Source organism: Egretta garzetta, unplaced genomic scaffold (assembly GCF_000687185.1).
Source record: "Egretta garzetta isolate BGI_Z169 unplaced genomic scaffold, ASM68718v1 scaffold69, whole genome shotgun sequence".
Classification (NCBI taxonomy): Eukaryota; Metazoa; Chordata; class Aves; order Pelecaniformes; family Ardeidae; genus Egretta; species Egretta garzetta.
In genome coordinates this window covers 1730479-1743366 of record NW_009260790.1, presented here as the reverse complement: position 1 = coordinate 1743366, position 12888 = coordinate 1730479, and the positions used below count along the sequence as shown (strand labels likewise).

Sequence of the window (12888 nt, the reverse complement as noted above, 5' to 3'; positions counted from 1 at the left end):
ATTTGAAGAACAGAACAGGACCTCCAGCAGAACTGGGCACAGTTACCAGTGGTAAATTAAAACTGAACAGAAGAATACAGAGCAGGTGAGACTGGTAATAAAAAATGATTAAAGCAGGGAGAAGCGTCTACCGAGGTGCTGCAAAATGTGTGGGCGCAAAACCAGGCTCACTTAACTTCAAGGACCTAGTAAAAGCAGCATGTAAAATTATATTTGGAGAGGACAAACTAAGAGGCGTTTAAAACTCCAGTGAGGACAGTGAAGTACTGAAGAACCTGAAGAGGTCAGAAATATGGCAGGAAATGAAATGGGATTCAACCTACAAAATTGCAACCTGGTTCATCTGGGGAAAAATAATCCAGAACACAAATATTAAATGACAAGGAGATATTTGCAAAGCAGTAAAATAAAACAAAACATAAAAAAAAAACCCTCTTGGGGGAAAACAGCAAGCAGAAAACTGGATATCAATTTGCAACGTGATATGGCAGTAAAACCAGCCAACACCATTTTGGATGACTTGCAGAGCACAGCTTGTCACAGAACAGGGACACGACGATCCCTTTTCACACAATACTGATGGGAACTTGCAGACTGGGGGGGATTTCAAAGTAACTCAGCAGCAGCAATGGAAGAATCTGGACAGACTAATGACAGAAGAATGTAAACCCATAAAATCAAGTTCAGCAGTGACTGAAGATGGGAGGTAGGGCTAAGACTGAGGAAAAGCCAATGTCTACAGCCAATTAACAGGGCGCCGCAGGACTAAAATGGCCAAACTTGCTCAAAAGAAATCAGATCATTTGAGAAAACAGTTAATGATAAAGACCTTATCCCACTGGGAAAAAAGAGGGAAGAGGACATGAAGGAAATCACACTGCCCGAGTCATTTATAGATTAGACTGACAAATGAGCCAAACTGTCCTGTACGCAACATTTCCAGATTTATACATCACCATAAACACCAGCCAATAGAGGTATTTTCTCTCTGGCTCCTAGGAAAATCTTAGGAAGGGCTTCCCAGGAGAAGAATAACATCTCTTTCACCGGAGTTGTGGCCCACACATGCCTGACATTACTGTAGAGACTCTTGAAGTAAGATCTAGATCAAGTCCAAGGTCAGGATGGAATTTGGGACACACTGAAGTGTTAAGGTTCAAGCAATATTTATCTTTAAAACTCAAGACCCTTGAGAATATACTCTTTGTCATGTATTGGCCGAGTTGGTGTTCCGTACAATTAGGTACGTATTTTCTGCTACTTCCCAGTGTCACTGATGCTCATGCTCGCACATCTATTGCTTTTGACCTTACAGTCGAAATCATAGCTAACAGAGGGATGGGAAAAAAAAAATTAAAATCACCTGCTGTTGACATGGTCTCAAACCGCGCAACCTCACTGCAAATTTCTGAGCATGGCATGGTGGTGAAGAAAAGAACAACTAGTGCAGGCTGCTTCCTTCCAGGTGAAGTACATTTAAAAGAATCAAATATTTACATAAGGATTCTCTGTGACCATTAATGGCTTGCCAATCTCAAACTATTCCTGCCAGTTCCCTGGCAGAATTCATTAGAATTGGGTAGGTCGTGAAGTTATCTCCTTCCCCCAAAGTTTCACGTTGTGACTATCAGGAAAGAACACAAACCTCTGCAACAACAGTTCAAGAATAATCTTAAACTTGCACTGACCTGGCAGAAGCCTGAGAGAAAGCCATAATGGCAGCTTCCTGCATTGCTTGTTCAGTTAGACACACATCTAAATATAAATGTTCTTTACTTGGGCTGCACTAGGACTTAAAACACGTTTCTAGGAGAGAGCTTTCCAAGCATATCTAGAGACATAACAGCTTTCCTGTTTTGAACTGGTCTTAAGACTTTTGGCAGTATATGACAAATATGGAAATAATCAGAACTCTTGTATGTGACACTACAGAGTACTTGGAACACATAAAACCCACTCAAAAAAAGGTATCAAGTCACAGGCATTAACTGTTTATAAATTAGATGTATGCTGCATTGTCAACAACTATTTTATGCTCTCTTCTGCATTAAAATTTTAAAGTATTAAGGCAGCTTTATTCATAAATAACAAGCATGATAAATTACATGATTACATAATAAGTTATAAGATTGGCCTTGAAAAAGTCCTGCCTAAAGTCACATTTAAAAAAATATTTTCTTGTACTTTAAACACATCACCTTTTAAACTACCACCATAAGCTATGCAGCCATCGTCTGCGTCTCAGCCGTATTAGTTTGGCTCTGTGTTCCAAATGCAGGGTTTGTGCTAGCTGCACGAGTCCCAGTACAAACCAATACATTTTGAAGCCAAAAGAGACTGAGGTCCATGTAGCACAATGACAGTAACGCAAGCTACAGAACCCTCCTCAGTGCTCTACTCAATTCAGTAACCTTGCTGGAATTAGAACATGCCTTTTAGGAAAACGTACAACCTCCATTAAAATTCTTCATCTCATTCAAAACTGATCCAATGGTTAAAGTCAAGCAGCTTAAATTCAGGGCTTTTTAAAAATTCAACCATGTAATTAGAGAATTGCAAGGGGCCTATAATTTACGGTTATGTATCACGCTATTTAAATGCAACCCTAATTAACTGGTTGACTCAACTTTGCGCCAATACCGGAAACTTGCACATACGCTGTCAGTCTCAAGATAAGGTCAGGATGGCCCTTACCAAGCTTTTCAACTCACACTCGTCAATTGTTCAAAACTACACTTGAGAGCAGTTACTGCCATAAACGTACACTCATCGGGGTTAGCTGGTTTTGTGCACTTAGCTTGGAGGAGTCTACAAGGCCCAGCATGCTCAGACAGAATATTCAACTGGAGCCAGCAACTTGGGTTTGGAACACTGTTCTATTTTGATTCCAAACCACGCATATTTGAACAGTTAACAAATGCGGCAGGGGGATATTGGTACACAGCAGTCTAAAAAATGTACAAATCCTTTGTTGGTTTTTTTTTTATACGCCTGAAAGAACAATTTGGTTGCTTCATTATATAAGCACATAAAACCACCCCTTACCACACAGAACACCAGTGCAAGGTTGCTCGGTAGTGTGGTTTTGGATTTTTTTTTTCCCCTCCTACATTATCTACATACTCTCAGGTACATTTGTTTATCTAAAATCAGTTTTGATCAGATTTTATAGACTGGAGAAGTGTAGTAAGTGAGAAAGGTTTTGTTTTCGTTTTTGCTTGGGGTTTTTGGTTGGTTTCTTTGGTTTGGTTTGGGTTTTTTTGCCCCCTTCCTTGTAGAAGGTTGCTGGGTCAGAAACTTTTTGCAGAGTGTGTGCAAACAATAAAATAATTTCACAGTGCTCATGTAAGACAACAGCATTTCAGAATCTAGTGGAAGCAAAAACGTGGCTCAGCTCATCTGTCTTAAGCCCATCTCTTCACTGACAGTTAACAAGTTAAAGGGAAGTACGTCACACAGGCAAACACAAGCTAGAGATAAGGCTGGCGGGAGGCCCTCTCCCAGCTGCTGTCTGGTTTCTCAACTGCTGATAACATCATCGCTACTGTGCATAAGCCGTATCTCGTAGCAGTATGCCAAAACATGAATTTTAAGTATATGTGTATCTTGAAACAAACTATAATAAAAACTTAGCTCAGCTGGTAAGACAACTAACAGTATAGCCAGGTGTGTTACTCCCCTCCTTTAAATCAATCAATCAATCTTTACAGTCACAAAATTAAGACACGCACAAGCAAAACAGTAGATGTGTTTTCTCAGGGATGCACTTGCGAGTTCCCATGTGCTTACCAAACTGTAATCCTTGACCTCTTGGTTTTACAAATCAAGCTAAGTACCAAACACATAAGATGTACGTGTAAACACTTCCATTTTCACAACAAAGTACACCTAGGTTCACTCTGCAAAGTTTCCTGCACCTCACTCACACTTCATCAAGCTTAGGGTTCTTTACTGAAACACTGATGGCAGATGCTTCAGGACTCCAAGCGTGGCACAATAAAACACAGGAAATGGAAAAGCCAAATGGGAAGACAAACCAACCAGAAACCCCAACATTTTGCAAACATTTTTCTCTAAGCTTTCTGCCAATAAATTTACTTAGGATTTCTTTTCACTTCTTCAGCACGCAGGATCTCACGTACGTACAACAGGACTTCTTGGCATAGCACTATCATATAAACTCAACTCTTGGCCACAACGAATAAAAAGAATCTTCTCTCAGAGCAGCCTTTTTATAACTTAGCCCTTTCCCTCTTCCACATTCATAGTGCTATTGAACATTCATTTAGTTTAAACATAATCATTATTTTTGTAGAGACCACGTTTCACTAGTAACTGAACACAGCAGGCCAAAGCATCTGCCCTCACGTGCTGACACTTAACATCCACATATGTACGGTAAACAGGTATGCCTGGGGACACAAGGGCATATATCCACGCTTTCTGTAAGGGAGCACTATTCTACAAAATGAAAATTGGAAGATAATGACGCTACAGTGATGCCAGGACTCTTCAAACCTTTGAAGAATTGTTTTTCTGCACAGCTAAATGGAAGCTAGGGGTAGAGCAGGGAAAAGAACTTTTCCATTTCAACTCTGCATAAGGATTCCATAGTGGAAGTTTATATATATCTCATTATATACAGCCTTTAAAAATTTTTGCTTTAATCTAATGCTCTAGCTTAATAATTCCTATTTTGTGTTGCAGCTTTTCCCTGCAAATTTCACTCTTGTTATAGTATCAACAAATGCCACCTATTAAAGAAAAAGCAAATTGAATTAAATGGGCTACATCATGAATGCTCATGTTAAACTTAATTAGATTATTGTTTCTTTGGGTAAGGAAAGATAACTGGATCCGAAATTGCAGCAGGTATTAATATGCATTTTTACAGTATTATTGATTGGAAATACAAACTGCCTACTGACCTGGGCCCACTTAGAGTTGCAGTGTCCCTCACTGCCTGTGCAGTCTCCGATGCGAAATCCAGAGCTCCAGCCACAGGTTTGGTTACTGTGCCAACCAGCCCCTTCCCAAGGCCCGATATGAAACCACTGACACCTCCTTCGGTTTTCACACCTTCAACTGTTGAAGTTATTACACTTGTCAATCCTCCGATGATACCTAGCAAAGACAAGAACAGCAAAGTAGGCCAGAAGTTATTGCCTCGAAAAGTGACAGAGCCTTGTCACAGCTGATGCTGTCTGCCTGAAAGATTCACTGTCAAGCTTGACAGAAACCTACTGGGCATTTAATGTAATACAAAACCTGTTTCACAACTGATTACATTAGCTAATAACTTTATACTTTGTATGTATAGTATACAGACGTATATGCACAGACAAGAATATCCCACAGAAAAAGATTTACTTCATTATGAAATATGTATATTTTTCAATATTTCTATACTGTTTTATTTCCCAGCTGTATTTACAGGAACAGTCCTCACCTATGCCTGAGGTGAAGCAGTTACTTACAACGTGACAAAATTCTATTGCCACAGAACCTTATACAATTTGAGACAGAAAATAGAAAAGTGCATTTCCCTACCAGAAAAAGTCAATTATTTTAAACTGGCATTGTGTGATTTTAACTGTGGGGCTGCCGACAGACATTTCTGTGCACATTTCTGTTGCTGAGGATCTGAGTGCTCTGAAGAACTCAAGAACCTACTGAGGCTTCAGAAGACTTGGGACAGTTATATCACCTGAGAACCCGTTCAGCAGCCAGGTGCTCTTTTAAGGTCTGTAACTGAAGTACAGACCAGGCAGCACCTTAACTTCCAAACTTGAGATGCACAAAGTATTTAAATAATTTCTCTTGAGCAACCATGGTTTATGGTTAATTCCTACATTTCAACAGATAGGGTTTAACTGTTACTTGCTTTTTTGAAAAAACTGCATGGGAAGCATTTCAAAACTCCACAGAATTAAACTAAACCAGTCCCACTAATTATTGGATAATACAACACAACAAAGTGCTTTTCTAATTGACTTTTCAGCAAAGACTGACACATTTCAGATTTCCTGCATGTCTAGCAATGTAATTTGTATCAGACTTGCCAGCACATTGGTGTGAGAGAAACCTCTCTCATGATCCATTTAAGTACCTACAGAGTCTCTCTATGACAAAAGTCCAGCATAAAGACTTCTGCTCAGCACAGAAAAGATTGCCGGTTTCGTGAAAGCCAGATTATCTTTGCGCAGGCTGCAACAGTTGCGCTAAAAGACTGACATTTAAACAAACGGACTCAAGATGATGCAAAATATAAATATTTGATTTAAACTTGGCTTGTATTGATTTAACTTTCTTCAACAGATAAATCATGAACTAAATTGATGTGAGATTCTGGCCAAATTAAGACTCGCCCACTGCCTTTTACACAAATTAATTTCTCCAGTTCTTAGTAGACTTAAAAAAACCAAAACCAAACCACAAAATAACCCAACTGGTGAAATGTTACTTTAAACTGAGGTACTGATTCTGAGGAAACTCAGGCTTCTGGAACTGAAAGCAAACACAAGAAAGCTACAGTCCGACCATACTCGTTCTTATTTTAATGTCTGGCCCTCAGAAAAACTGTTTGCATGGGTATTTTAAGACTCTACAAAGAAACTGAAAGTCTGGATTAATTTCCTTTGAAATTTTGCTTGAATCTGCAAAAAAGCTTTTACTTAGAGTTACAGGTGAAAAGACATTATTCTTAAATGTAGTTTCTGTCAACTTAAAAAACAAACAGTCCCATCTGCCCCCCTCCCTGCCCTGCAAGCATTCAAGTTCAAATACACAGCCTATTGCAGCTCCACTTCCTTGGCTTCACATCATCGCCAAGAGGAATATGAACTGTACTTTTGCACCGCATCATTACTTTTGAGAGAGAAATGAGTTAATTTACAGCTGAAGGTTACCATGTGCAAGTCCATGGATTCCAGCTACAAGATGTTCTCCACTCGTTGCAGCATGATATCGAATGTATTCCCGTTCCGTTTGATGTCTGTTATCCATTGTCTTTCCCAAACCATCTGACAAGGTCCCAGCAAACTGTAAGAGAGCAACCTTGTCCATTATTAAAAGAACAAAAGCTGTTTCTCTTATGTAGATTTACTGAAGAAAACTCCTAGATTCTAGCTGTGAAATACAGATGTGTACAACTCATTTTGTTCCACATACGTAGTCACTCCAGCTTTTTTGCTATGCAGAAAGCTGAGGTACGTTAACCTGTGCTTTCCATTGGTGCAACTTAAATCCTGAGGTGACGGTCAAAAAGTAGGCGCCCAACTGCAGTGTCAAGCCAAAATAAATGAAGTCTGTAAATGTACCAAAGTGCCGGTGATCCAACTGTAACCTTTCGAAAGCTCACAAGAACAGTATTTAGATACAAAGCTTTTCTTCTGCAAAGACATGTGAAAAGTTTCGAGGTAACATGCCTGTCACGAAACAAAAACATTTGCAAGAGTTAATTAAATTCTTCTTAGTAACACAATGCAGAAATGGCTCTGTTGTGAAAAGAGTTGGTGGGGGAGCCCCGCCACACTCCTTGCAGCACAGGGGGCGACCCACTGAAAGATGGTCACAGGTCCTCTACACTACGAAACAAAAGTCTAGGGGGAACCCTGAACATGGTGTGGAGCATTGTTACTCCTTCCACTTACCTCTAACCATATGGGGGAAGACTTGAGACGTATTTACAGGTAAAAGAGGACATCTGAGTCCAAACACGGTTTGTTCTGAGAACTCTAACCATTACTGAGTACCGGTCAATGAAAAAGCACCAAATAAAAATGATCTATTGTGATGTGTTGACCTTTAGTTTGACGTAATCAGATATAAAACAGAAGCTTGGTGGAGGGACGGGGGCAAGAAAAGGAGACAAAAAACCTGAAACCTTACCTCATATGCAGGATATTATTATAGAAAAGGAGCCCTAGCAGGCATTTTCCTGGAATAGCCTCCAAAAACCAGCTATTTTTTGGTTATGTGTAGTTTGTTCATCTTCCATACCTCGCTCAACTAGCATCAGCATTCTTACAATCTTCTCCTTTCAGTAAATGAACTTTCATTTTTTCCCCCCAAAGGAAATATAATTTAATGCTTTGTTGTGTCTTCAACTAGGGCTGCTGCAGCAATGGTAAAATCATTGCTGTCCTGCCTGGTCACAGCTCCTCTACGACTGGTACTTCATTGTTTAGGAACTGTATATGGGCACTGCCCTTTCCATCGCTCAGCTTAGTGCATGCAGCGAAGCTATCTCCTTTGCATCTGTATTAGTTATGTTAAAAAAACCCTACGTGATTAAGAAGACAAATAAAACCTGGTGTGAAATTCTGATTCTAATACACCGAAGGTTAAAAAATAATTTGCGAACAGTTTGCTTCTATGCTTGTTGCAATGATGAAGTTCCCTTCCTTTTTCTGTCTTTTTTCCCCAGGCTGCATTTCTCTTTTACTAATGACATGATTTCCTAGCTTTAGATACTTCTTTCCAGCTCAAAGACAAACTAGTCCAGTGGCTCCAATTATCTAAACAAGTAGACTTTAACAACATGAATGAAAATTAAATCCCATGACCCTTCTTGTGACTTGATCATATGGACACTGAACAGAGCATCATCATCAGTGACTGAATTACTCCTGACCTCTTTGTGAACTTAATGTAGCTGTTGTGGTTTTTTTTTTAAGTTAGCCTAGAAATACAAACCAACCTGAAGCTCTCTATTAACTCTGTTTAAGGTTGGGTTTTTTTCTGCAGAAATATTTTGCTTTAAGAGGATGAGTAGTTGCTATAACAATTAAAAGGCTCGATAGGCCTTCAAAATTCAAACCTCATTAAGGAGTCTGTCAAGGCCTGAAAATGATTTTTCAAGAGCGCATTCTGAAAGTTACCTTAGTGCACGATCGGACAACCAGCCAGCAGGACTAAACCAACTTATTAATATTGATCAAGATTGGTAAGCTCTGCTTACAGCTTTGGCTTCCCCCCATCTAAACTGGCGAGCTCCACTATACCAGCTTTCCCAGTAAATACATTACAGTCTTTCCTCAGATTTTCCTTCCTCTGTGAAGCAGAATCCGACACCTAATAGTCAATAACAATTCTGTTTTAGTGTATAGAAAGAATTTTAATGTAATAGTAAATTAATGTCTCAGTAAGGAGGAAAAAAAAGTCACATGCACACAGTTTAAAAGTCATAGTCTCCATTGACTGTAGACCGAAAGTTAAATGGGGACATTTTTGTTTGTGTTATTTAGAAAGTAACACTGCATTACAGCTGTAAATAGAACAATTTCAGGATTCTAATGTAGAAATGTGTCATGAAGTGTTTCCATTTTGCCTTGACTAGGGTGACAAAATCTAAACACGTTAATTACAGAACATGAACTTCACGTTGAATTCCTTTTTGACATGCCTCCTCCTTCCCCGCCCCCCGGGTACTGTTTGTTTTCTGGCCTCATTTAACAAAGACCGAAGCCAAACTTTTGTAGCCATCTGTACCATTTGTACCTAAACCAAGGGGTTACCGCAGTGAGCGCCCGTGAAGAGGTCGCTTCTGAACAATTTCCAGCTGGGGACCATTGCAGCACTTTTCCTGCTCTGAGGTTCAGAATGTAACATGACCGAGTTTGCCAATTAGAGGTAAAACGTCAGTGAAGATAAAACAACCGAGACGTTTCACAGGCGTTAGCAAGTCACGTTAAGGTCTGTAAGGCAAGTGAGCCACTCACCATTTTCTGCTGTGAGGTTTAGGCTCTTATTTGCAATAAAGATTCAGACCGTAGTGTCAGCATTATCCCAAATCCTACGTCCCAAATGACCTACGTCATCTCTCAAATTATAATACCACGTGAGTGAAATAACTGCTGGGTATCAGAAATTTTTAACCATCCTTTTCTGTGCACCTCAGAAATACCTTCCCCCAAAATGGTCAGGGATCAGAATGGGATCAGAAAGTTGAGTAAGCATCGCAAATTGAAGCAGTTTAAGTCCAGCTTAAACTTTGAAAGGAGATTTGAACAAGTTAAAGCACAAAAGCAGACTTGTGTTTTTCCCCCTAAATGTCTTGGCTTTTAGTGCAATATTAGATATTGAGATTCAGATATTAAGACTTGTGCAAGAGCAGTGATGGTGGCTTACTGAGCTGTTAACCCGGTCATGCAGAAAATAGTCTCCAGATAAACAAAGGTGACAACAAAAGTGCGATCCACCCTTGTCTTCCTTAGCTTTTGTTAATAAGGTGTGACCTGATAACTTCAAAGCCTACTTAAGACCATGTAAATGCCAACATAACCGAATACAACAGTCTGTGGAACAAACATGAAACTAATCAAGGGATTTCTAAAACCCAGTCCCCTTCCTTCTCTATCCTAATTTTCATAATGAGTTCTTTGTCTACTTGCCAATGGAAAAAAAGACATTGGTAACTTGGTCTTTTATCTCTGCATTTTTCCCCATTTCAGATATCCTTTTCCTTGAAACAGAACTGCTACACAATACATCAGTATCAGCTCAGATAAGTTGCCTGCTTCCTAACCAAAAGGCACCAAAGCATTACTGAATGAAGCCAGTCTACACATTAGGTACGGGTAAGAAGCTGGGTATTTGCCAACCGGGCATCTCCAAACAAAGTGAAGTATGGGTCTTCCACACTACTAATTAAAAGTTCTGCCATTTCAGGTACTAAAAATATTTCAACTTATCACTAATATGCATTGTTTAATCTTTTGCCTTATCCATTCTGCCTGGACAGAAAAAGGAGAACCTCTCCAAAAAGCTCCAGTCATCTGAGCATTTGTCCACCTTCATTCAGAGATACCCTTCTCCGCTGACTCTTTCTGTCCCTGAAGCAAAATGGTGCTTCCCGTACATCCCCTCTACAGAGGGACACTGACCTTTTCTTCCAGGTCCCCATCCTAAAGACACTTCAACCCTGGTTTTCGTCCCACACTAGTTCATATATGATGTGAAGCTACCAACCGGTTGCAAGCAGAAAATACAACCCATGACATGTCATTAACTTAAGCCTATGTGGTCTAACATAAACTGATCCTCCTGAGGAGGGTGAAATACAACGCCTTTCACGTTCCTCTCCAAATTCCAGGACACTACGCTACCACAGTTCGCAAACGCTGTCTTTGGAACAACACGTAAACCACTCTCAGCACCTCGCAATTATTGAAAACATTATTACACTTCCATAAGCCTGGGGCACACTGGCCTTAGCCACCACCTCTGTAGATTCAAGTAAACAGATGATTCATTTCTTGGTTTATGTTTACATGGTGTCACCAATCCATATTAACTATCTACCACGATCTGCAAAAGCAGATGAAATAGCATCTGTGCAAGAAACTAACCTACTTGTGTTTTGGGGTTTTTTTGGTGTGTGTTTCCTTCTCTTTTTACAGGCTCAATAATTGAGGAAGTTTTGCCGCAAAACCTTTTACCACTCATTATGCACCCTTTGCTGTTTCAAGCAATACAAGAAAACAAAAACTGCCCATATACATTGCTTGGGAATCAAATCTGGTGCCAAAGTATAAGGCTTATGGGGCACAAGAAGAATTGAAAGCAAATGAAAACTAATTCTAGACTTTGTACCGCACGTTCCCTCTAAGCCAGACTCATGAAGCACACAGCATGGAAATAAGTTTTAAGAAATCTTTTAAAGTCTTTCTAAGCTCTTGGCACTGCCTGGTCCTCTAAGGACATCCCAAAAGGATAAATACACAATTATGACTTTAGTCCAAACATTCCATTGTAATTCTAGCATCAGAGTGGTACATTACAAATATTATTGACTGAGCAAAGTAGAACATTCCAAGATGGAATTTTAAGGGAGAAAGCGATGAAATGAAATACAGGTCAGTTTTAACTTCTGTGCAAACCTCACAACAAATTACATTTAAATTAGAAAACACAGGGTTTACTCAGTTCTTACCTTTGCTTTGCAGAACTCTTTTAAAAAGGAGTTTCTTTGTTGAACTCCATTCAACTCTTGCCCCAAACCAGCGCCTTTCAAGAAAACCTTGAACACCACACATCGATGATGTTCATACTTCTATCTCCAATAATAAAAGCTGGTTCTCAGAGACCACAGCACGAATTTATGTAAGTTATTTCAGCAAGGTAGAAAAGAGTATTTACAATTTATTGAACTTAGAACTGTGACTTATGCCATCATCAGTTCTCACACACACTTACATTTTCCAAAAGAGGAAAATCCCTTGTCACGATGATTAAAAGTCGTTCCACAGTTTGAACTCCCCTAAATATAATTAACTGTCCACATAAAAGAGAAGAGCTGCTTATCACAGGAAACAAAGGCTGCATAGGTAAAGAAATAACAGCGATTATCAGATTTCTGAATGCAAGTTCTGTCAAATACATTCTTCCTTACAGCCCTAAGAAGGAATATGAGTTTGGGAACTTAATTTTCCTCCCCTCTTCTGCCTCAACATTTACCTTCTTTCTGATGCACTCCCAACAGAAGCGATAGGCATCGCAGAACAGACGGCTTCAAAGGAATAAACATCTCAAACCAGTGCATACTGTGAACCTAACAGTAAACCCTAATAAATATATATACAGTAAATATCAGCTGGAAAATACTGGCACCCCCCCACCCTGACATACGTTCTTACATAGTACAAAATGTTTTACACAGAACATTATTTTCACAAGTTTTTTAAAAAACACTAATAAGCTGTCTTCTTAGCATGAAACAATGATCTGTTTCTTTAGATATTATTTAAATACTTTTAAAATAGTATGCCAACACATATTTTATATGCATTAAAAAGTTATCAACATAAAATATAGCTATAAATTATATAATAAACTCAAGTAGATTGATGGCATTAGAAACTAGAGGCCACTTTCTTTTGAATTGTG

The 12888-nt window shown here is 39.3% G+C and overlaps 1 protein-coding gene across 1 annotated transcript in view; it reads right to left on the bottom strand.

Moving 5' to 3' along the window:
* Nucleotides 1–12888, bottom strand: part of VPS13D (vacuolar protein sorting 13 homolog D) — a 104281-nt gene that overhangs the window by 18947 nt on the left and 72446 nt on the right. Inside the window, 2 exon segments of the mRNA XM_035901911.1 lie at nt 4929–5124; nt 6909–7041. Coding sequence (XP_035757804.1) covers nt 4929–5124; nt 6909–7041 — 329 coding nt within the window.